The following is a 27127-nucleotide window of genomic DNA, read 5'->3' as shown; positions in this document are numbered from 1 at the left end:
AGACAAGGGTTATAAGATGATTTAAGTTATAAGATGATTTAACTTGGTTCTCTTTGAGTAAGTCATGGTATCATTTGGGAAACAAGAATGCATGGCCATGACTTTTTAGGAAACAGATAACCCAATTTGGGATGCACCGATTCTTGGTGATAAGATTTGGCAAATAGGAAAGAGAAGGTTAATCTGTACGTTGCTACACAGCTATTTATGTTATTTAGAAATTTAATTTTTTTCTGGAACTCTGTCATCTTCAATTTATTTTATTAATGGATCAATTAAAACCCATAGGAGGAAAATTCACAGTTCTATACTAGGTACACAGAAAGACATATATTTTGCTATTTTTTCACACTTCTCTATTTTAAAATATCAATCTACTGGTTTCTTTTCCTCTATCATCTGCATTCTTCATGATGATAAGGGAACAAGGTTGCTCACGTAATATAGAATAAATATGTAACAACCAGAAGAGTGTATTATATATTTAACCATTCAAATGCAAGACTTACTTTAGCTTTGTCCTATAAATTAAGTCATATTTACAGAATGACTACTGTAATCAGCTACTTTTCATGTTTAGTTTACTACATTTCTTGTCATACTTCATTACATACTTTTTACATAATTATCATAAAAATAAAATCCATGTATATCAAATTGAAATTGTAACTTTTAGTGCCCCTAGCTCCTCCCAAAAGTGTTTTCAGTAAGCCTGAGGCTGAAGAGACTTCGAAGGGGAGGTTGGTTTCTCACTCAAGGGGCTTGCTATCTTTAGCGTTAGATTAAATACCACATACAGGTCTTTAGGGGGAGGTAGAACCTTCTGAACAAACCTGTAACAATGGCTCTTCATTTAGATAAATAGCAAATGAAGTTGAGTTTTATGGTATAAGGACCAGGGCGTCTCTTAACATCCAGAATGCTGCCTGTGGACATAGGGGACAACCAGCAACCAGCAGTTGTTTGGGTTCTTAGATGTAAAATGTATTAGGAACTCAGCAGTTGCCACAGTCAGTACCATGGGAACTGTCCATGGTCCTAGAATTTGCCTGGTTTAAACTCAGTCTAAAAAACCACACTGAATTGTGATAATCCGCAACAACTATGGTCAAGTTTGCTACCAATAACCTCTCCAGCATCTCATTTTGCTGTTTCTCCTGGGTGCCTTAGCACTCTTTATTACTGATAGCTTTCTCTCATGTAAAAATGAGTCTAAATAACGTATCTTCATCAACATTTTCCAAAACACAAAAACTAAAAAGAAAAAAAACGCAAGATGTTTTGATTGAATAGTTAGGAATCTAATTCACATATGTATCAGTATAAAATAGTAATTGTCATGATCTTTCTGTGGCTGCGTGTTGTCCTTGAGACAGAACAGATCTTTAGGTTTCTTACTTCCCCAACCCTGGAGAGCCACTCTTTTCTACCTCTGAGCAATTACAATAACCTGCTAATTGAGTTTTGATCTCCAATTTATATTCTCATTAGATAGTTGTAACATTGCAGCCAGATTTGTTTTCATAAAGCATTGTTTTTCATCCCATCACTGCCTGGTTCAAAATCATGCAGCTTATTAAAAACAAAAACATTTTGCTATAGGCATTATGGCAAAGCCTTGGGGATTTAGCAGAGTATTGTCTACAGAAGTTCTGCAGGGTCTGTAGGAATATAGGCTCTTCCCTGAGAGAGCAGCGACTTTTATCAAATGGCATGCCATCTAGTCTCTTTAGATATTCTGACTAGTCCCAATGTTCTGACACCCATGCAGGCTCCCAGCCCTCTCTCCCCCCGAATCTGCACACAAGTTCTTCGCTCACATCAGAATGGCCCCTCTCTTGCAGACATTTACTGTGAACAGTGTAGAACCTCTGCTCACAAGTGTTGTTTGAACCAGTCTCCTCCATAGGGAATGCTCACTTTTATTTCTGTCTTACTGGATTCTATCCATCTTTTAGGGATCGGGGGATTTTTTTTCTCTTCCTCACACAATTATTTTCGCCTAGGGTGATCTCTTCCTTTTCTGAAATTCTGTAACATTCTTCGTCTACTGGCTTCTTCCTTGAAACTTGGCCATTAGAAATTCAGCAGAAACCTCCATTCGCAGAATGAATAGCTCCTGAATCTCTTTTCCTAGCCACCTGTGTATCTAGTGAGGGCTTCAGCAATACATAGATTTAAATTTGAATCAAGGTTTCACTAAATATTTACTACCTATTTTACATAATTTATTGAACTTCTGTGAGCCTCATTTTCTTATCTATAAAATCAGAATAATGATAATACCTACCTTTTCAAGTAATTGTGAGAAATAATGAGACGGGTATATCTACAGACCCTGCCATTTGCTATGCATTCAATAAATGCTAGCAATTATCATTGTCAGTTTCAATTTCTACCTCCCTTGATTAGTCTACTTAGACTTACCAGAACGTGAAGGTCAACTTAGTTGTCTTTCCTCCAGTGTCTATTACCATCTCTGTTAGAACTACCTTTAGCTTCCTTCTAATAAATTATCAAATGGATATAACTTTATACCACAGCTTATTCCAATAAAAACTGAGATTCTTTATTCCTATGAGAAAAACATAATGTTACTTGAAAGATTGCAAAAGGGTTAAATTCTCAAATAACATAAATTATTTTGGGTTCCTAAGAAGAGTCCTTTCCTTGGTTATTTCCTTCATTAATGTCCAGGCTAACAGATGAGCTTTCATGCCAAGGTAAATAATGTTTGCTGATACTTCTCTTCTAGGATGTTCATTTATATGGATTAATTTAAATTTTTTTATTCCCTCTACGTATTATAATTTAAATCTTGAACTGCTTCTTAAACAATCATTATTAGCATAAGATTTGTATATTTAGGCACTCATATTCACCTGAATTTTATACACACAGGGAAGAAATAGAACAGATCCTGCCCATATCCTTACCAGCATTTTTTTTTCTTTTTCTCCCATTATATTTATGTTTTATCAGGTTGCTTATAAAATAGTGAAATGTTGTTTTTCCCTCATATTGACTGTAGTCACTTTGATGTGTTTTAAGTCAACTAGATTCTTGGAGTTTGTCATCTTACAGTGGTGAGATAAATATGAACGAAACTTCTGTTTCTCATACCTAAAAAACCCTGGGAAAGTGGAGCATAGTGATAATAATTTTGTTGAGACATTGAGAAACTCTGCCTGGCTTAGAAATTATTAAAGAATTTTTATGTTCACTATTGTTTCAGAGTTAAGTATATTTTATGGTGTTCTAATTTTTATAAAAAGAAAATTAGTAATAAGACTTTATCACTTGGACACTGCACTGAACTATGAATTTTCTATGAGTAAGGACAAAACCAACTAAAGTTAATGCAGGAAGGTATGTTTTGTATGTAATTCAAACAGTATGGTATCTAGATTTTTAAAAATGACAACAGGAAATCCTGAAAAAGACTTACTTAAAAGTAACAGAATGGGGAGGGGATATGGGGATATATGTATACAGATAGCTGATTCACTTTGTTATACAGCAGAAACTAACACAACATTGCAAAGCAATCATACTCCAATAAAGATGTTAAAAAAAAAAGTAACAGAGTGCAGTGTCTCCAGTTATATTTCAGGATGCCAAGTAAGCAAATGTCCAACCGTTTTTGTCATTTAATATACCTCTTTTGTAAAGTTTATACTTAGCAATGTTATATATTGTCTCTCATTCTGAGAATTAATCAAAATCTGAAGCTAGGCTAAATTATTTTTAGTCTTAAAGACAATCAGATCAGCTTTCGAAATTTTATGTGAGTGAGGCACAGAGTGATCTCTCTTAATAAAAACATACTGCGTTCTCTAAGACTAAATTTACCAGTGTTAGGAAAAAATAAAATAGGCAGTCTAGAGTTATTCTAGAGCATCAGAAGAGGAGCACCTACCACTGAAAAGAGAATCATAGAATGTTAATGCTAAGCTTAAGCATTAGCTTAATGCTAAGATTTCTTTAAGAAATCTTAAAGAGAATATATTTTTTAACAACATTATTTTCATGAAATTAAAGATAAAGCAGTGGCTTCAAGTCACACTCTTACAAACTAGGACAGTGGAGCATCAGAGAGGATGGGTCAGAATTTGAACAGAAACAAGAGAGGAGGGCTGGGGGTAGGAAATGAGGAGAAGACACAGCAGTCTGGGCAAGAACATGTAGGCTAGATGTTTGAAAGAAACCACCAGTGGTACTATCCATACCGTTCTTTCTCCTGGGAAAATAAGAAAAGCACTAGCTTGCTTCCCCCTGGGAAGTAGCTCCTGTGTCAGGAAAGGATCCTCAAGCCATCTCTGATGCACCTAGTGCTCTTTTCATCTAAAGATCAACACATTTACCTTATGTCTGGGTAAAGAGCTGTAACATTACTTTTTGGAGAAGTGAAAAAAATTCTCTTCTTACTAATTCCTTAATTCGGAACAATTTTACGGCACAATTTATAATCACATCTAAACATGTCACTAAACTCTTGGCTGAACAGATCCTTTCCTGTTTACAGAAAGCAGGAGTGCCCAGGGTTTGCGAGGTGGTAGAGAAGGAAGTGAGTAGCATGAGAGGAAACAAGGTGAAGAAAATTAGTCCAGAAACTCTGAAATAAATTACACTTTTGCGGAGTTTTGACACTGTTTATCTTGAACCATATGCAAACAAATAGAGGTTTGTGCAGAGAGATTTTCCCATGAGCAGTCATGCGGGTACAACACTTTCCATAAACATACCTTTGAATACTACAAAATCTACCCACTGTTGAAAATATTATTTACTTCGATTTTCATTGTCCTTTCAAATGAGTAGTGTTTTCACAAAATACCTTCCTTCTCAGAAGATATTTGAACTGAGATATGATGGCATTCAGGAAACTTTTAGGGACGACTTTGATCCTATGAGAGCTGAATATTCTTAATGGTTTAGTGCCAGTAAGGGCTTAGATTTCTGTTAAGAATCAGAAGAAGCATATAACCATGAGCAACGTTAAAGACGGGTAAAATTAGAAAAGTTTCCAGCAGCGTCTCAACTTCTAGTGGTATACAAAAAGTAATCTGTCTTTCAGTACTTGTAAGACAAGATTTGCTTGAGTGCTTTCTGGCAAACTAGGGCTTCCCCTTTGTGTATAGTATGCATGATTTAAAAGAAGCTGTGTCAGCACTGATTTATACATTGACAGCTAAGGATAATAAGATATGGGCAAACATACAGCTCACCCTTTTACAGATTAACCTGGAGACTGCATTAGGCAAATTTGATAGCATTAAATGATTTTGCCAATTTGTCTGGAAACAATTTCTCTTTTGTAGTGTGTCAAGGGTAACACTTCATGCCATTGTGCTAATTTAAATGGCTTTGATAAATTGTTCAAGAGGTTAGAGAATAGTAGTGTAGATATATATTTAGCACTTTAAAAATAAAAAACGGCTATTAAGTTAATTGTTAAATGAATTTAATCTGTAAAAATCAAAAGTGCTCAAGAATGTTAAGTGTTTTCTTGGAACTGCAGCAACCATATTACATCATGAGTCTTTAAAAAGTCTTCTTAGAAAATAAAATTATACCTCTGCATACTTCCTAATAAGCAGAAATGCTTTCAGCTGTTACAGTAGCATGAGTGGTAGCTGTTGTTTGGGGAAAGCCTTAGTTTATACAAGCAATAAAATTGTATCTTCTCAAGGGCTCACGTTTTTTATATTGCACATCTTAGTACGCACCATTTGCACGGCATCAAGGTAGCCTCTTACATGATTATGTCCTCCAGAGACCTTCTTAAAAATGAGATGTATATTTCATGAGACATTCTCTATGTAAATAATTTCTAAAGTAAGGACTTTGAAAAGGCCCCTCTGAATGTCACTGGTTTAAATCACTTCACCTTTATTCAGTCGTCTTGTGAGAGAAACAGCTATTGCAACATTTCCCTTAAAAACTGACCTCAGATTTGAATTAGCCCTTTTGGTGAATTCTGCACTTGAAACAAGGACAAGATTCATTTGTATTAGGATCATAGTCTTACCCTGTACATGTACCTCCCTTCCCAACGCATGCAGAGCTGACAACTCACCTGACTATTTCATTAAACATTTTGTTTCTATCTCAAGTGAAGCATTAAAATACTTTTTCTTTACAGGAATAATAATATTGCTAAGCATCAAGCTACTAGATTTAAATAAAAACTGCTTATTTGTTAAACAAAAAGAAGAGTGCTGTGGGATTTAGTACTTAGTTGTCCATTTCAACCAAGTACATTTCTTAGTATGAAGAAGGAAATTTTAATTCCCCAGACAAGCGGCAGGAAAAAGCAAATAAGTTTGGAGCAGCCATTTTTTTCAATCTTTGAATTTTAGCAAATGAGTACTTAAACTTCTGGAGAACATTCATTTATTTGAATTCTGTATAATTTAGAATGAGCTGATACAGCTTTTAAATGTTTGACTGTAGAGATGTGTGGTGTTTTAACAATCTTGCTGCTATATGTGTTTCATAGTGTTTTGGGCCGAAATTAGCAGCTTTGAGAAAAGCAAATTTTTAAAAATTTCTTAATACTTTTAAAAAACTTGTTTTCTGGAGAGTGGTGTAATTTGGGAAGTTCCTTAACTGAAAAGTCTAATATTTACAGTGCTGAGAAGTCGCATTTAATGATAACAATGCTTGCATATAGTGAAGCTTAATATAAAACAACTGGTAGCTTTGTAAGGTGTATGTCTAGTTGGGAATAGCAAGGAGATAGGTGGGACGTCATTTCTCTTTCCTGATTTGGAGTTCTTGAAAGAAAACTGCTTTAAAAAGAAGAAAACCTAAAAGTATTCTTGCTCTTTCTTGCCAAGGATAGTGAAATTAACATGCAGCTGGGTGTCTCTGATAAATGGATTCTGTTAGGTCACTGAGGGGGTGCATGTGACATTAAGTGATTTACAGTCCTTTACCTTAATGAAATTGTTTCAGCAAGATGACGCTGAAAGCTCTTAATGGATAGCTTTTCTTGATGTAATGAAATTGCATTCCTATGGCATTTAATATAAGGTGCAGTTATTATTTACTGGAGCTTTCCAAGGGCTGCTATTTGCACACACAGTTCAGAACAAAAAGAGGTTTCAGTGACGGCACCGACGCCAGAATGGCTTGTGACATTCTTAAGCAGATGAGTGTATTTGTGAGAGCATTTCAGTTAGTGCAGCCAAGGCTTCAGAGACCCTTCAGGAGACTCCCTTTCACCTAACCCTGCTAGTGTCCAATCTCTTACATATATTCTTCTAATCTGTTTAACAGGCAACTGGATTACAACCAGATCAGCTGTATTGAAGATGGGGCATTTAGGGCTCTCCGGGACCTGGAGGTGCTGTAAGTACCGCTTATTTCTTACTCTTTTAACGTGAGCTTTGTGTCTGGGGAGTGCTAAGGTGGATGCTTATCTGTTAGCTTGAAACCTTGTGTCAAAATGGTTTCCCAAAGAGAGCCCTTAAATAACTCACAGCGAATACAGAGAAGAGTTGAAATGTGTGTGTGCAAAACCTTGCATAGCATATCTATATGCTTAGGTAAAATTGTCTGATTTAGAAACGACACTCAAATGTTCACACGTATTGTCTTTTAAGTGTTTCTCCTTATGATAAAATAGTCTCATACACAGGATTTGTGAGAATTCCCAGAATTGCTATATATTAAGATAACATCAGTGGCATAGGAAACATTACAACAAAAAATAAACCTTAATAGCTGATATGTTGGTATGTTTTAGTTGCTGTGCAATGGAAAGACATTTTCTCATTTTAAAATGTCATTTTAACTAGATAACTTACCATCTCTGTAAGGTTACTTTGAAATGTACTGTCTAAATTTAATAAGCCGCCCACTAGGTCCATTTTAAAGTCTTCACTACTGACTTTGTAAAGCACTACACACAGATTTGAATTATAATTGACATTTTCTGTCTTTCCTTGCTGGACAGACATGGCTGACAAAATTGGTTAGAGGTAACTGAGTAATCTCTACAGACCTTTGACACTGTAAAATAATTTTAATGGCATTGTTAATTATAATGAAAAATAATTTTAATGAAAACTAGAGTTACTCAAGCTGCTTAAGCCACCTGTACATTTCTGAAAAATTTCCCCAAAGATTCACCTTTCTAACTTTTTAAGTATACTTACAGATTTCTCCCCCCAATAAAATATATTTCTATGCTATAATTCTCCCCTGACTCAGTTTGTTCAGAAATATGAAACTGAATTAAATGTGAAGAGGTTTTGAATTTTCAGTCCATGTGTTAAATGTTATCCAGAAATCCTCCTGAGAAAAAGATCCCATTGCTTTATAAATTGAGTTTGAAGAGCAGAATGTAATTCTGAAAAAAGTTGATTGTTTCAACTAGAATGGCTTATTTTTCCAATATTTTCTATATGATTTTGGTTTTATTTGCAAGTAAATGAATTGAATTTCTCAGTGTGTCATGTGCTGCTAAGTTATTAATTATTTTTAAGGAATTATGTAAGAATGAGTTGATTGAGATAAATTGCTCTGAGAGTATATACTGTTCTCTAACCACTTGAGAGATCACCTTTGTTTCTGTTGATAACAATCTAACTTATTCTAAAGGAAAAAAAAATCAAAGTGCTTGTTGTACACATTGTAGTTGTAAGGCCACTTTTAAAATTGTGTTCCAGAGCCATTTTTAATATAGGAAGCTCACTAATGCTATTTCAGAGTGAGAATAATTGCGATACAACTATGATTTCATGATAGTGGTCTGACGTCAAAACCATAGTCAATGTCACTAAACTTTATATGTGAGGAGACTACCACAAGTGTTACTTAGTTGAACAGAGCAGAATAAGTCAAAGAATTTGTTATTCAGTGCACCTAACTGAGAATATGAATGATACCAAACATTTAATGAAAAATTTGCTAAATGTTTTGAATGAATTAAATCCCATAAAGTACTTTATTATTAAGTAAAAGAACTTAAATACTTATTAGCTATAGAATAACTAATATATGTTTAATATACTGAGGAGGTATTGAGTGCTCCATATATATTGAGAGAGAGAGAGAGAAGAGAGGAAGAGAGAGAAAGTTCCTGCTATGTGTCAAGCTCTGTGCTAGGCATTGAAAACACTTTACCCACAAATACAATAACTATTCATTTGCTTTTTTAGTTCTAAACTAGTATCATTGTTTTTAGAAGCAGGAAGTTCAAGAAAACACAGTCACCTCCTATATTTTGTCAGGTTAGCAACATATCTAAAAGGTGACTTTTGCAAGACCCACTATCATGAAACACACCAAAGTGTGATAAACATCTCGTGGTTCATGGAATTAAAATCAAAATCTAAAATGTTGGGAACTCTTTTGAGGACCTTAATAGATAGGTCTCAAAGAATATCTAATGGACAGAGTTTGTTTGCTAAAGAAAAGAATTAAAATTAGCACAATACAAGAAAATGTGAATTTTTTCCAAATAATTTTAATATTTTATATTAAATATAAAGTCAAGCAGACATTCTTTTAATATATATTAATCTTTTAATGCTCATAATTTATGCAGCCATTAGAGAAATTAATTAATGAAGAATTTAAGGCTAAATTGGCTAGAACGCTGGAAAGATTGACTTTGTTAAGCCATAATCTCTTGTCAAGTAGATCAAAAGTTTACCCATTATAAATGTCTGGTCTGGGGCTTTTTTAATATAGAGTTACCATTTTTTATATAGAGTTCCAGAAAGAAATTTACCTGTTTTGCTTATTTTTATCATCCATGACTCTTTAAGATATATCTTTTTATTATGAGGAAATAATGAAAGAGCATTAATTTGCACATCACCTTAAATTTTGGATTTCTAATGTTTTAGATATTTTAAACTTTTGATTCTGTGAATCATGTGTGAATATATGAGTACACTGAGGCCAAACAGGAGAAGATGGGGGTAATCATACTGAACCATTGATGGAAATTTGTTAGATTAAAATATATATTAAGGGAGAGATTGAATAAAGTTCAAGAAGGAAAAGCCAAGGTAGATGAAAGCAAGGAGGCAGTTTATCGCTTGCGTGTAAAACGAACTGACTTTTTGTGGAATTCTCATTGATAGGGTTTAGAATTAACTTTATTTTCTTAATAAGAAGATGATGTCTCAAAAATAGCATTGGAAACTAAATGTAGATAAATATTTTCTTTGGACACTAGATTCAGAAATGAAATACATTGCTTGAGTTGCCAGTTTTATATGGTTTATTTTTCTCTTCTATAGAATGGACATAATTGAATTGAATTGAAACATAGTGGTTCAAATCCATTCAATATCAGACTTTCTGCCAAATCCTATGCTTAGCACTAGGGAATAAGAAAGAATAAATCAAGATCTAAGTCCAAGAGGGCCTACATGATTACCAAGGCTAACATTTCTTATTTACACACCAGGATGTCCTTTGTACAAGAATATATTCTCATTACATAGAGAAAATCTTGAGGTTGAACATAGAAATAGACTTCCATGCAGGAAAAAGTGTTCACAAATAAAGAAGTACAGCATATAACTTCACATTGTTTCATAATAGGACTTGATCATGGCCATAACACATACATGTCATCATACCTAATCAAAAATTATATTTATTGTTAATTTCAAAATAACTTAATTTCATTGGTTCCACATATTGTTCAGTTACCAGGTATTAATATTGCTTTGCCAGCATCAATACTGAATAAAAATAATGAGATAATTTATTTTTTTAGTTGCGTTAAACAAATTAACATTTTGAGAAAAGTCTTCAAATTGATAGCCACTGGCTTCGGCATGCAATGATAGCTCTTTTGTGTGGAATTATAAGAAACTATAGTTCAAAATTAACACATGTCTGCCTAGTGTGAATTGCTTAAAAGAAAAGTTGTCCCCCAAATCACATTTCAGTATGCTGTATACTCTGAAGATTTAAGCCATATAAAATCAGCATAAATTTTGAGGGTAGGAAAAGGGGTCATTTAAAGCAAATCCCTTTGAGAAGTGAAACCTTTTAGTTCAGACATCAGGATATGTTTTAATGGTGCTTGAAAAAAAGTCTCATTTCACTCGAGTACAGGAAAATACTAGAGGCTTTCAGATAACATGAGCCGACCAATTCAGTGCTTTATAGATCCTTCATTCAGTGGGGTTTTTTCTATACGACTTAGTTCAGATCATTTGCATTAGTTCTTATATCATTCAGTACATTGCTAAACTGGATAGTAAAGAGAGTCAGTGCATGTTCTAGATCTGTAGCTGTCGTACCCTGCTTTACTGAGAAGTTTAAGTAAATCCCTCTACCCCTGAATACCCCATATCCCACCATTGATAACCATAGCCACCGGCTGGCCTAAAGTAGCCTCAATGTATCTTGCTTAGCCCAAACAGACGTGGCCCGTGGACTCTGAAATATTTGAGTTAGTTGCCAGTATTTAAAAATTAGGAAGATTGATCTAAAAACTTCCCTTTTTAGTTTCTCTTGAGAAAATCAGATTGTTTGGCAGCTCTCCATTACAGCAGAGCAGCAGTCCATCAGAGCTGAATATTAGTTGCTACAACAGAGAATATCATCACTATCACCAAGGTCCTCTTTGTCCCCAGGGATCGGTCTGCTCTTCCCCGTCTCTCTTCCCCATTTTATTTCTTTACAAGCAGCCTGCTTCTCTCTTGTATGTTTCCTGCATGGCCTCTGTAGGCAAGTGAATGTGCAACCTCTAATTCAAACCCTTCTTGAATATCAAACATCATCCACCTGTACCAAGATCCATCTTTCCTGCCTTCTTCAGCAACTGCCCTGTTTAGTCATCACCCTACTGTATCTTCTGTATACTGGAATCATTTGTCATCTCCACACTCTGCTCACCCATTCCTGGGATAACGGTCTTTTTCACTGTCTTGTCACAATCAGACTTCTCCAAATGGAGACAAAAAGATATCTCTCTTCTAAATCTTACTAACTCTACGTTTTTGTATAATTCATCTCTGCAGTTGGGCTGTATGCTATTTTAGGACAAGATTTATGCCTGACTTATTTTTAGAAATTCCATGTTACCATAAAAATAAGAGCAATTCAGGACATATTTGATGAATGAATGAGTAGTAGTTGTAGTAGAAATAGTAGTAATAGTACAACTAACAATGCTTGTGTTAGAGGGAAATTAGGAAAAATTTGAACCAAGTGAGAAGTATACTTATTTTCACCGTATCTCCCTTGACCACCCATCTTCTTGACCCTAGCTTCAAGAAACCATGATCACTACACAGCACTAAACAAAGAACAGGATATGTGGCTGCAACTAAAAACCGCTAGAATATATTAAGCTTTTACTATATTGCTACAGCATGTCACTTCTTTCCTACCCAATGCAAGTACCAAATATAGATATTGTTCTTCCTACTCAAATTTCAACAGCGGCTGCTGTCCACAGTAAAGAACAATTAACAGGACTCTGTTCCAGGACCTGAAAGTACTGATTCTGTGCCATTGCTATGAGATTTCAATTGGAGAATTCAAATGGGTTCATTTACTCGTGGACACTAATTATACATAATACCCTTAAAGGAAATATAACTGTTTAATTTTTCCAACTGTGACTATCTCACGTTCATTTCTTAACCAGCATCGTAAATCGACATGTATGTACACAGTGCATAAAGCTACATGGTCAAAGATACTATGACTCAAGTCACAAATTAGTAATAAATATTTGATGAATGCATAGTAATATGTTAAAGTATGAAATTTATTTATCGTCTTGTGTATAATACAGTTCATTCTTGATGCCATCTTTACCAGGTAATCGTTCTGCATAAACATAATCACAAGAGGTTTTTTCTGTGTTAACATATGGAGTGATCAATAAATTTTCATATCTAAAATTTCTAACCTTTTTTTATTCTACAGCACTCTCAACAATAACAACATTACTAGACTTTCTGTGGCAAGTTTCAACCATATGCCTAAACTTAGGACTTTGTAAGTAGCCACAATATATATATAAAGTCAATTTAATCAATTAATGATTCCCCTTAAGTACTGTTTTTAGTAAGTAAAGAATATGACCACTAGATCATCATGGGGTAGACAAGGGAAACACCACTTTTTAAAAAGTTCTGGATATGATATTTGAATAAATGAACTATTATTCTGAAAACTTGAAAGCTTCCTTTTAAATGATGTGTGTTATGGGAAGTTTGGGGGAGGGAGAAAAACATTTACTTTGAGCTATTGTGGAGATCACATTTCATTAAGAAATGGAAGACTCCTTGATTGGCTGTCAGAAATGATAAATGGTAAATCTTTATGATTTTATTACTGTATGGCAAGCAATCCTAATAAAGCTAAACTGGCTCTCCAGCATTCTTTGTGACGTAAAATTACAGCATCACCCTTTAGTGCTTCTGTAATCAAGGTTGTGTCAGCATTTATATTTTAAAATATCTTTTCAGGAGTTACAGATGGACATTAAAATATTTTAGATGGATAAAAGTGACTCTCTAATAAAAGTGTTTGATACAGCTATTTTTTTCTCTTAGAGAAAAATTAATCCTCAAAGCCCAGGGTGGGGTATTTAGTTAAAACATTTTCAGTGATAAATAGCATTTGAACTGGGTTTCAGAATCACCTTGACCTAAAAATATATATTATATACAACATGTGAGAAATGGTGAGAAACAAAACCAAGCATTGGACTTTTTGAAAAAATATGCGTTTTTAAGTAGAGTAAATATATTTTGATAGGGTTTTCAAAATATTTTTGTTTTACAATAATTTATAACTGAAAACATTACATTTATTTTCTCTCTTTAATCAAAAATCAGTTGAATTGCCACTTTTTAATGAATTAGATAATATCAATACTAATGTCATTTTTTCCTCACTAAAACTGAGCTCTTCATGGGCTATAATTTCCTTGGAATATAATTTAGCAAAATAAAATCATTCTAAAAGTATGCAGGCATAACTAAGTTTTGTTTTCTTGGGGCTATCAGATTGAGACTAACTGGCAAAATGAAGAGCCCAGTTCACTCAAACTATATTTAATGAAGTTGGTTTCTCATTAGTTTTAGCTAAGTTTTTAAAAACAAATTAAATAGTATAGTGAGTCTTATTTTCTTGTGGAAATCCACTACAGTTTGTCTTACTAGTCAGGTTTTTAAATTTTTATATTCTTTTCTCATTTCAAATGTGTGCACATCTAATTGAATCATCGTAATGTACTTGGTTTCAATGGAAATATTTAGAGAGCAATGATGTGGAATGTGCCTTGTGGCTTCCAAAAGATGCCACTTTGACCTCCAAGGAAACTTCACCAGAGGTCACCCAGCCTTCCCAAAATGTGCTTTTCTGTCCTGTGGCATGCTGTCTAGTTTGGATGCAAGACAGTCTATTCCATACCTCCAGGCTCAAGGAGAATGTAAAACAGTCATCTGACTTTAAATTCCCTTGCTTTGGTTGTTTCATTATTCTGTATTATCATTGCTACTTAAAAATTCCATTTTTATGGTCCAATTAGCTTTCTGGACTGGGTTCCATGTTTTAATATCCATTACTGTTATTGGGTTATAATCGAGCACATCAGCTAAAAAGGGCTAAAATGGTATTACCATGGCATAGATGATTCTGGGAATGATGCTTTGATTTATAGCTTAGGATGTCCTTTTCTTTAGTTTGAAAAAACATAAAAGCCAGTTTGAAGTCATTTACCTAATTTAGTGGATACATTTGTCTGATATTTTATTAATGGAGAAGTGCTATTTACCACTTGGAAGGGATCCATGATCTGGTGTGGACCCCTGCCAGCGTAGAGGGGGCTGGCATAATTACTTCACTCCCAGCCATTTATGTCTTTTAATTTCAGTTCCTGCTCTTTGAGGCTATGTCCCCAAGAGCCAAAAGCAGCTAATCCCTTTTACTGCGATTAAACAAAAAGAAGGAAATCAGAATAAGGATGTGAAAAGAAGTGGTTTATATTGAATTATTATTCTGTCGGGTTCAGCAAAAAATGAAAGTGACCTGCTAAAAAAGTTTTGCCAGCAGTTGCCACAGAGACTAATAATGACATGACTGACTGGTATTTCAAACTGGGAGCCACAACTTTTCTTAACATGCCTCCTACCCCTGCCTGAGCCCAGACCTCCCCATTCCTCCACCCCACCCCCACTGGCTGCCAGTAGGTTGGGACTGCAGAGCAATTTGCCTTGGACTTCTTTGTGTCTCTTTGTCCCTTTGAATAGACGCAGGCAAAAGATTTTCATGGTCATGTTCAAGCTTCTGTATACTTGCTTAGCTCAGAGGTAGATGAAGAGGGACTTGAGTCTGTGGTTATAAACCAGTTTAATTTTTAGGAAAATAATTAGATTGGCATTTATTAAGCTTTAACCTATTTATAGGTAGAGACGAAGTTACATGTTATTATGAATGAATTTTCCAAGTTTTGAAATGACTCTTTTCTGTTTTCTTGCTTTAAACTTCTTGGCTCTCATTTAGTCGACTCCATTCGAACAACCTGTATTGTGACTGCCACCTGGCCTGGCTCTCGGACTGGCTACGCCAAAGGCCTCGGGTGGGCCTCTACACTCAGTGTATGGGGCCATCCCACCTAAGGGGCCATAACGTAGCTGAGGTTCAAAAACGAGAATTTGTCTGCAGTGGTAAGGGAGAAAGAACCTTTCTGTTTTCATATTCCCGTATGCTATGATGTAAGGAACTGTGTAAGGTGCATGCTTCAGAGGTTTCACTGTTCCTCACTAATGTGCAGTTATGCACTAATCACTCTGTGGAAATCCTCTGTGTTAGGGATGATGTCATAGGCTCTAAGACATTCGTGCATGGTTGGCAATTACTGATTACTTTCACCTAAGTTATGATGAAGGATTTTTCGGTTTTCAGTCCAAGGGAAAGATAAGAAATTCCTAAATCACAGTTCTGTTTGCTACTCATGATTTTACCTTTAAGTAAGAATTTATTTCTATTTTGATGTTAACAATTGCAAAAATGATGAACTAATCTTGGATCCCGGCTAGGAAATTGAAAAAGTAACAGAACTGTAGTTGCAAAGTGACAAAATACTTTTCATGTGATGCAGTCCTACCTAAAAGGGATAAATGACTAACTTTAGTAACAAAAATCTGAAAACAAAAATAAGACACCGGTTATGTAAAGTATCAATAGGTGACATTCAGTTAGTTCTTTCTATGTGCTTAAGCATCAGTCTAAGTATTTCACAAATATTTACCTCATTTTTACCTCCCTCATAACATCTGTCGAGAAATGTAACATTACATTAAAGTTTAAAATGCTGAGAAAAAGAAATGGTAAGTAACCTTGTCGAAGGTTGTAGAGTTAAGTCCAAGGATCTCAACCTAGGCAGTCTGATTCCCAATCCATATAAATTATTTCTGCTTCAGAAGTGTCTGTTCAAAATAACAATAAAACAAAAATTTTAAATATTTGTAATGCATCATAAATAGCAGTTTCCTAAAGGAAGAGTGAGAAGACATACTAGTTCAGGATTCTATTTTATTGCTATCCTTTAGACCTTTTTATGTATTTTCTCATGCTTTTTGTAACCCAAACAAAATTTTCTTATAATGTCATGGGATGTGCTCAGTAGGTCTGATTGCTTTATAAAAAATTAAGTAAGGAAATGACTAACAATTCGTTACTAACCACTTTTTTCTCTTTTCACTTTTTTCCTTCCTGTTTTCTAGATGAGGAAGAAGGCAAGTTCACGTTTCTTGTTTAGACTGAGACTATTTTTGTAAAGTGTGAGAACTTTTTGAGAGGGACCTGGTTAGTAATTAGCCTGTAGCTTCCTCCCCGGGTATCACCACCACTCGGGCCCTTTCTCTGCAGGGTAGAGAGGTCTGGCCCTGCTGCAGGGACAAACCCAGCGTTTGCAGATGCCTATTTGGTACAAAATGCCTGACAGCCTGTTGTTCACCATTTGAACAGTAAAATTTCAATACTGAGTAGTAAAATATATACCTCTGGGTAACTACTTAGCCTAAAATTTTAAGCCATACAAAGTCAAAATAGGAATCATCTAGATTACAACTAACAGAATGACCTGATACAAATTATTACAACTTCAAAAAAAGCGGTAATTTTGAACCTACCCAGAAATCAAACTTAGCATCATCTATTTCCCCCACACTTATTGGCACATGATTACTTATTTAGACAGTTATGTCTACCAAGAGGGAAGTTTTACTGTTTTCCTTTCCTTCTTTGAGTTAAAGTAAGTTAAGCTACTTAAATTCAATAAAGACCATGCTCTATCTAAGCTTATTAGAAATGAAATATAGATTAGTCTGAAGTTGCTGCTTTTTTTGGAACTCATAATAAATTTGAATAGAATTCTAGTTTCAAATCAGAATTTAACCTCTCTCACAAATCTTTCAAATTTTAAAAATTATCATTTTTGTAATTAGTTTTAAAAATCTCATTTGCTTTATCGGTACTGACCCCAAAACATACATGCATGCTTCCTAAAATATATTGTAGAAATATAGTATCATTTTATAATCAGGTATTTAGAGAAATGCATTTCTGTTTAATAACGTGCTTTGTTATTTTAGCTAAATTTGTGTGTTTCACAATGATGAGATTGAGGAGGAAAAACTATAACTTCCGTTTGTTTCTTTTTCAGGTCACCAATCATTTATGGCGCCGTCTTGCAGTGTTTTGCATTGTCCAGCTGCTTGTACCTGTAGCAACAATATCGTAGACTGCCGTGGGAAAGGTCTCACTGAGATCCCCACAAATCTGCCAGAGACTATCACGGAAATGTATGTTCCCTGAATTCCCTCATATCCCCCCACCTCCCCAATAACCCAAGCCATGACTTTCTTTAGGAGATTCTGGGTTTATCAAAGGCCAAACTGATCCATTAGCTTAGACAAATGTTTCTTTCAGAATTGTATTGACCTTGACTCTGTTTAATTAAATATCTTATTGAAGTGGCTAGGATTTTTCTTTCTTTTTTTTTCAACACAGGTAGAATTAAAAGGAATGCATTTCAAGGAAAAATAATACTTTCCGTTTTCTTCAGAAGGTGTTATTAGGCGCTTTAGGAAAAATAAGAGTATGAGTACCTCATTTATCCAATTGGTTCTGGAGATCTGCTTCTGCCCATTTCTAGCTTGGAGTGGTGAAAAATAAAAGAAAAACCAAGCTGGGGTAATAAATCATAGAAACAAGATAACTAGATGATGTCTGCCTTCTCAAGACAACATGTTTTAAAATGCAGTTTCACTGTTTTGTTTGAACCGTTGTATAGTCCACCACAAAGGATAAAAAAGATAATATTATCAAGTCAAAATGTAAAAGATTTTTAAATTAGTGAGCATTTTAGCTTATTTGAGCCAGTGGCTACCTCCATCAAAAATTAAATTCTCTCAACAAAATATTTCATACCTATTTTGTATGCAGCTGCTGGACTCATTTCTGTGTCCTAGCCAAATATAAGTCATGTGGCTAAAACAAGGTCACATAAGATGTAAAGAGGACTACTTTTACCATCTTGGGAAGTAAGCATTAGGAAAAATCTTTACCTTAATATCTATTAACTAAGAGAGCACCTCTTAACCACCCAGCCTACCATATACTGTTTTAGAAGTTAATTCTAAATTTGAATTAAAATAAATATTTTGGGACATATTTGGTTGAAATAATAAAGTAGGATCAACTTCTTTAGACAGGCCTTCATAGTAGGCACCAAAAAAATTAAGTTATTTTCAAGAACTATTCATTATTTTTTTCAACTGTTAACTGCCCTAATTTATCTTATATGAGAATAATCTTAATTCATAAGACCCACTAACATTATTTTAAAGTATTTAATATGTGCTTAAAAGTGTACTTAGAGAGATGCAGTACTTGACACAGACAAAGAATATATGTATGCACATAATAATATTATTCTCATCAAATTTTTAATTGATGAAACACTACCTTGGCCATAAAAGACATTTGTATTTTTTAGCTGAACCTTGAAAGAAGAACAATATATGGCTTGGAAAGAGGCAAGAGACATTCTGTGACAGAGAAACATTGGGAACAAAGGGCAGAGGTGGCAGTGAGCATTTTGTTTTAGGGATTGCACAGTTGAGTCTAATTAGAGTAAGAGGTGCATGTTGAGGCACCATGGAAAATAATGCTTCAAAAACGACATCTCCATCTAATTCTAAAGCCACAGATTACATAAGGGCTCTCATCTTAGAAGATGTAATGTATGATGGAGTAGATAGTAGAAAGGCATAGTAACTGTTCCCACAGAGAAATAGTATATCCATCTCTCCAGGCACAAGCATTTATTAAGTAAACACTTATTATTACATAAAGGCAGCATGAATTCTCCACAGATCTCCATCAAGTGACATGCAAGTTAAAAGCTATAAAATGAGGTACAAAGTAATACATGTCGTAAGAGAGGAAAATATAAAGTTCAAGGTTTTTATTTTTTTCATTAATTTTTATTGGAGTATAGCTGCTTTACCATGTGGTGTTAGTTTCTGCTGTACAGCAAAGTGAATCAGTAATACATATACATATATCCACTCTTTTTTAGATTTCCTTCCCATTTAGGTCACCACAGATCATTGAGTAGGGTTCCCTGTGCTAAACTGTAGGTTCTCATTAGTTATACATAGTAGTGTATATATGTCAATCCCAATCTCCCAATTCATCCCATCCCCCTTTCCCCCCTTGGTAACTGTAAGTTTGTTCTCTGCATCGGTGACTCTATTTCTGCTTTGCCTATCAAATTACCAATGGCAGTTTTTACAGAATTAGAACAAAAAATTTTACAATTTTTATGGAAACAAAAAAGACCCCAAATAGCCAAAGCAGTCTTGAGAAAGAAAAACAGAGCTGGAGGAATCAGGCTCCCTGACTTCAGACTATACTACAAAGCTACAGTAACCAAGACAGTATGGTACTGGCACAAAAACAGAAATATAAATCAATGGAACAGGATAGAAAGCCCGGAGATAAACCCACGCCCCTATGGTCTCCTAATCTGTGACAAAGAAAGCAAGAATATACAATGGAGAAAAGACGGTCTCTTCAATAAGTGGTGCTGGGAAAACTGGACAGCTACATGTAAAAGAATGAAATTAGAACACTCCTTAACACCAGACACAAAAATAAACTCAAAATGGATTAAAGACCTAAATGTAAGTTCAAGGTATTTATTACAGAGGGCGTAAAGTGGAGAACAAGTTACAGTGGCTAACTAGTGTCAGAAAGCTTTAGTTAGAACCCGAGGTCTACCTATCATTTACTAACTGTGAGACCGTATGCAAGTTACTTATCCTCTATGGGATTATCTCCTCATCTGAACTAAGTGTTGTCAGTTTGTAGTGAAAGAATTAACACATGTAGAGCTTCATGTGCTTAGACGATAGTACTCATTGAATGATACCTCGATCTCAAGCCTTCATGTAGGAGGTAACGTGTGCGGTAGGCCTTGAAGGATAATTAGTGAATGGAACTGCAAAGATGAGAAAAGAGCTTTCAGAAGTAATGAACCTTATCAGCATAGGCGATAAGAATGGAAATCCAAGATACTACCACACAGGAACTCAATTTGATTGGTATTTGGTACCTGAGAGAGATAAGGAAACAAAGTTGGAAAGGTAGGTTGGAGCTAATTCATGGAGGACTTTGAGAGTATAAGGATCTAAATCTTTCTTTGGAATGCCTTTGAACACAGGAGTTTGAATCTCTAAGAAGAATTAATCTGACAGCTGTGCACCAGTGGTTTGGCAAAAGGAGAGAAAACCAGGCTTAAGGCTTCTTAGGAGACTATTATGTTGGTCGAGGGGAGATGTCATGAGAGCAGGAGCTAGTAAGTAATAGTAGGAATGATGATGTGGAAGCAGCTATGATAGCTAATACAGAAGCAGAATTAATAGGATTTTGCCTTTGATGAGATGAGAAAAAGGACTCAAAGATGATGCCAAAATATCAAGTATGAGGGCTGGGGAGATGGTGGTTATGGCGTTGTATATAAGAAGCTGAGGAACAGGACCAAAACTAGGAAGGAAGATGATGGTGAGCAAAATTTGTGAGATACTGAAATTTCAGTAAGATATTTAGAGACACTAAAATAATACAGACTATGATAATTTGGAATAAGACAGGATTTGAGGCAAAGATTTTGGAGTAATTAATATTATAAAAAAAAAAAAAACAAGTAGATGGTTAACGCCATCAGATGGCCAATGGAAAGGAGAAAAACAGAAGAGAAACCCAAGGGAACTAAACAAAAACAGCAGAGGGCCACAATAGGTAAGGGAGGAAGGAGCTTCTGGGAAAAATGATCCTCCGAGTCAGATCCGGGCGATGAACCAAGAGGAGATCTGAGAACAGGTCTTACAATTTGACCAGCATATTGTTCTTGAAGGATTCAAGATAGAGTGATAGGTAAGTAAGCCGCTCTTCAGAGTGTTAAGAAAGGTCAGAGGTGATGAATATTGGAGAGAGCAGATATGGAGTAGTTTGAAGAGTTTAGCTGAGAAAGGATTTTTTAAAGAAGACAATTGCAATGATAAAGGACAGATGGGTTTATTTTAAGGTGCAGAAACCTGCAGTCATTAGAAAGCCAGAGAGGAAGAATAGGTTTAGAGAGACATGAGAGTGTGAGAGTTAGATAAGATATATGTGGAAGCAAGATTGTTCTGGGCCCAGGAGGGGATTGATCAAATCCTGATGATAGAAAAGGAGACAAAAATGCTGTTGCTGGTTGACAAAAGAGGAGTGAGTTGTAGACATAACAGACTGAAAGGAATATGAAACATTTCAAATGGTTTATCTCATGTAGTCTATTTTATTTTTTGTCACAGAGCTTTTCTTACATTTTGTATGCTCTATAGATTTTGTATGATGGTGGAATTTAGTAGCATAAAAGTTAGACTAACTAATATGTCCCAATGAGTTTGTCTGTGTTGAGGTGGTGGTTCATCAGGCAAAACTATAATAAATTCATAAGTAGAGATGAAAACATATGTGAAGCTCTAGGTGAATTTTACTTCTCTGATTATTACGTTATCAGCTTTATCAGTAGAGCATCTGGTAATAAATCATATTGATCTTCAACTCCAACAAAATACACCCATTACCATTCATTATAGTGGCACAACTTACTAGCTTAGTGACTCACTTCTTTTATTACTCTTTTACTTTTTTATTAAAGAATCAGTAAGGGGCTTCCCTGGTGGCGCAGTGGTTGAGAGTCAGCCTGCCGATGCAGGGGACATGGGTTTGTGCCCCGGTCCGGGAGGATCCCACATGCCACGGAGCAGCTGGGCCCGTGAGCCATGGCTTCTGGGCCTGCGCGTCCGGAGCCTGCGCTCTACAACAGGAGAGGCCACAGCAGTGAGAGGCCCGCATACCGCAAAAAAAAAAAAAAAAAAAAAAATCAGTAAGATTCATAAAGTGTAGAAATAAAGTTAGCAACATCTTTAAAAATTTTTATACATTCTATATTTTTAATACATGATGAACTGAACATTATAAACTCCCTTCATATTTTTCATATAATGTTTTAAAATTGGATTTTACCAGTAAATTATTAGTAGAATTTCTTTATTGAAAATTATCAGACATTTCATTCAGTAATGTTGAGTTGACTTCCTACTGTCTAGTGTGTCTTTATTCCTGTAACTATCTCATATTGTGACAAAAAGAAAGTATGTGTGTGTGATATGTAGCAGTGATCAACTGCCTGTAAATCTGGGTAGAAAAACTTGCCTCACCCTTTCCTTTTATCTGATTTGTGCTTGCAACTCTAACTTCACACTGTGGTATGTGCTTAAATTTGTTAAGATATAGAAGGGAACTATTCCTTTAAAGTCAGAATTGAAATAATTGGAGAAGAAGGAATAGAAAAGAGACTAGCATTTATCTAATGCCTGCAGTGTGGGATACTATGCACATATTGTAGCATTTGATCTTCTCATTGACCTTTGATGGGTGTATTTGTGCAATTTAAATAAAATAGGAAAACTAATGCAGAGGTGTGTGTTAGATAAAGGTTGGTTTTATTTCTCCAAGAGGCCTCATTATCCTGATGATTTTACCATGGTCCAGGATCTGTCCTCCCATTTGCAGACTAGGAATCTGATTTTGACTGCACTTAATTATTACATTTTGTAACTATATATCCATATATGTATATGTATATGTATATATATATATATATATATATATATTGTGTTGTGTGTTTGTCTTCACTACTAAAGCAGCTCTATGAAGACAGGAACTGCTTCTGTTCTAATCACCACTGAACACCCAGCAACAAATCTAGTTCCTGGCACATAGTAGGCCCTTGATAAATATAAGATAAATATTTATTGAATGAATGGATAATGTAAAAATTAAACATTTAAAGCAGATTTATCTCTGAAAGGGTGGAGTTATATTAAGCACGATTTAAAAAAAAATCTGAAGGAGCAGTCCATTCTCTTCCCATAGAAAAATGAAATGATGCTTTTTAAGCATAAAATCAATAAGAGAAATTTTAATGAAAAAAAGTTATGAATAGAATGCTTAATGAAATGAGCTAAAATGGGCTAACTAAAAATTCCTTTGTTAAATTCCCTGCTTCCTGTCCTGGCTTGGATTCTACTCTCTACATGCATCTGAGAGCAACTCTTTTCTGCTCTAGGTTGACCAAGCCAGTATCTAATAGGTACCCTCCTTCTTTAGATGTAATAATTAATTCAATCTTTTTTACAGACATCTTAGACATCTTTCTCTAAGGTCACATTTTCTCTGTAACAAAGCCTATAGACGTTTACCTCAAATCCCTCAAAAGTTGACAACTTCATTTTGCTATTTAAAAAAAGACCAGGCTCAAAAAAGTTAAGAAATCTTGTAAAAAAGCAACTCTTCAATTATGAAGTGACTAAACTGGCCTCAGTCTTAGATTTATTTGACTCCAAAGCCTGTTTTCCATCCTCCATCCAGCTGCAAAAGAAAGATAGATGTGGCTTAGCTTGTTGGGATATTATAAAAGGGATGATTGAAAAACATGAAGAGAGGTAGATATCAGAAAAACAGGACACTTTAAGAAACTTATATGTGAAGGGAACATAGAAGGAGCATAGAGAAAGACAAGGCATGAAGGTATAGGAATGTTTACAAAACTAAGAACTGTTTCGTATGACTTTATATCTACAACTGTTGTCTTCTTTCCTAGTCTCTATTAAGTAATTTCATATCTCCCTAGATTTTGTCTACATAGAAGTTATCACAGCTTAATTTGATATTCTGGTTAATGTCAAACTACCCTATTAGACTGCAAGCTTAATGAGGGCAGGATCATGTCTTTTTTTCCTCAACATTTTTGTCCCAAAACTTAGCACAGTGTGGGCAGGGAGAAGAACAGTACTGGGGTGGGGGGTCTGGGACATACAATCAGGAGAGCCTCCAAGCTTCCATTCTTCCTAGTAAAAGAAAATGTGACAAAGGAGTATGGACTAATGAAGATAGATGGGGGGAAATAGAATGTGTAATATCAGGTAAAATTAGGTTTAGAAGAAAGAAGTTGTTGCTGCCCTGGAATCTTTCCAGCACTTGGCTGCTTTGAACACTGTTGGTTGGGTACCTTGTTTTCATACACATGGAATGCCTTAGGCAAGTCTATACAAGGCCTGACCCATGGCAACAAAATCATTAATAGCAAATTGATTCTCTATATATCAAATCCTCAGAATTAATTTCTTAAATCTTGTCTTGAGGTGTAATACTTTGAATGTGATGTGATAGATTGCTGTAAAGTAGACATTTAGTTCTCTTCAATTCAGTTATAGATTTTCTGTGGCATAGCACCTGTCCAAACCATTATACAGAAATTCCATAAATCACGGAGAACAGTTAGTAAAAACATAGGTTGAACAATTTAGTATGTCTTGTTCACTCTTAGGTCTTACTGCTTTTAATCTTGGTTGCGTTTTTCAGGGCTCCAAAGCTGGGAGCCATACAATTCTTCCTTTTATTTGTCTGAGAGAAGATAAGGAAGCGTTTAAATTTCGGGAAAGGAAAGTATGGTAGCAAAGTTCTTAGGCCGGGTCTTATGAGGGCTGTCTCTGTTTTCTAAGATGTATTGCAAATTTTCAGAAGTTATAGTATTTGTTTTGGATGTACTATTCAAATAGGTAAAATGGAAAGGGAACTCACTTTGTTGTATAAATTTATTGGACTGCTTTTACTCTGCTAGTAGTAAAGAAGCCTATTTCAAAGAGATTCACAGTATTAGAGGTTGGATATGAAGTTAGGAGTACATTTTTTCCCCTTTTGTTTACTCTGGATCATTTGCATGCATAATTATAAAGAAATGAAAGTGAGAATGATTCTTGAATGCTCTGATTACAAACTGCATTTATGATAATGAATATAATTTTAAAAATATATCTTTGTCCTCCATTTCTGTTTAGGCACTCTTCCTGTGTTTAACCCTTTTGCATGCTATTTCTGCATTTGCCCTTTCCAAAAGGGGCATCCTTATTTCTATTAAATAATACTTGCCAAATTTTGAATCTGCATATTTCAAAGTTTCTGTTGGTAGGGATATGTAAATTAGATTTGATCAAATTGCTGTTAAATAACCTATTCTATACTAGCTTATTAGGAAAGTTACAGGTACTCATGATATCAAGCATGACTTTTTGACTATTTAACATGCACTCAGGAATATCTCAGCTAATAGCACGGCTGTCATGCTGTGTAATTGGTTCATTTTCTTTTAATTATGCCCAAATTTTGAAAATAAATTTTAAAAATAAATATAACATAACAGTTTGACTAATTTTTATAGCACATGTAAATTACCTTGACTTTACTATTTAGACAATATTGATAAAATATCTCTGAAGTTTTCACATCATGATTTCATCATAAGTTAGGAGTTTAGAAAAAGACATAATAATTTAGCTTCTTACAGAATGCAGAAAGCCAATTCATTGTTCAGTATACAAACTAAGATCACCACTGAGTTTCCTCACAACAAACATCTCACTTAATTCTTAGTCATCAGTAGCCGTGCTTAGTGTAATCCCTACAGCAATTTTGATAGTTCCACAGCAAAATAGTATAAGATAAATTAGGTAAAATACATTTAAAACTAAACTAAACCTGTAGTTCCATAGACCATTATTGAGTTCACTAATAATCATTGGAGCGTTTTCATCTTTATTTTGGCAAAATTCTCAATTTTATATGCATATCTTGAACAATCTTTAATTCCTATTGAATGAAATAGTAGGATAATCATCTTTGTAAAGAGAATTCATTTTTATTAAGAGTGTGGGTTCATGAAAAAATTATTTGCTCTTATTTCCCTCAATTTACATCCTTTTTTCCAATTTTACTGAGGAATAATTGACAAATACAGTTGTATATATTTAAAGGCTACAACATGAAGATTTGATATACTTACTCATTGTGAAATGATTACCAAGATCAAGATAATTAACACATTCATCACCTCAAATAGTTAACTCTTTTTTTGTGTGTGGTAAGAATGCTTAAGTTCTACTGTCCACAATTTTCAAGTATATAATATTTGAAATATATTATTAACTGTAGTCACTGTGCCGTACATGTGACCCTCAGAACTTATTCTTCTTATAACTAAAAATTTATACCTTTTGACCTTCATCTTCCCAGCCACCAACCTCTGCGACCACTATTCTATTCTGTTTTTATGAAATCAGATTTTTTTTTTCAATTCTGCATGTAAATGATAGCATACATTATTTGCATTTACCTGTTTGGCTTATTTCACTTAGCATATGCCTTCCAGGTTTATCCATGTTGTCACAAATGACAGGATTTCCTTACTTTTATGGCTGTGTAATATTCCATTGTATATATACCACAATTTCTTTATCCATTCATCTGTTGTAGGACATCTAGGTTGTTTCCGTGTCTTGACTATTGTGAATAAAGCTGCAGTAAACACAGAGATTCAGATATCTCTTCAAGATAGTGATTTCAATTCCTTCAGGTATAAACCCAAGAGTGGGACTGCTAGAGCATATGGTAGTTCAATATCAGTTTTATTGGAACCACATACTGTTTTCCATAATGGTTGTACCAATTT

At 34.7% G+C, this 27127-nt stretch overlaps 1 protein-coding gene across 1 annotated transcript in view; it reads left to right on the top strand.

Annotated features, from left to right (window-relative positions):
- Positions 1 to 27127, top strand: part of SLIT2 (slit guidance ligand 2) — a 390513-nt gene that overhangs the window by 243824 nt on the left and 119562 nt on the right. The window contains exons 6-9 of the mRNA XM_060147340.1: positions 7285 to 7356; positions 12919 to 12990; positions 15505 to 15677; positions 17675 to 17807. Of these exons, the coding sequence (XP_060003323.1) occupies positions 7285 to 7356; positions 12919 to 12990; positions 15505 to 15677; positions 17675 to 17807 (450 nt within the window). The remainder of the gene's footprint in view (positions 1 to 7284; positions 7357 to 12918; positions 12991 to 15504; positions 15678 to 17674; positions 17808 to 27127) is intronic.

This window comes from Lagenorhynchus albirostris, chromosome 4 (genome assembly GCF_949774975.1).
Source record: "Lagenorhynchus albirostris chromosome 4, mLagAlb1.1, whole genome shotgun sequence".
Classification (NCBI taxonomy): Eukaryota; Metazoa; Chordata; class Mammalia; order Artiodactyla; family Delphinidae; genus Lagenorhynchus; species Lagenorhynchus albirostris.
Note: the sequence above shows the minus strand (reverse complement) of the source record. Positions and strands in the feature narration are given on the sequence as shown.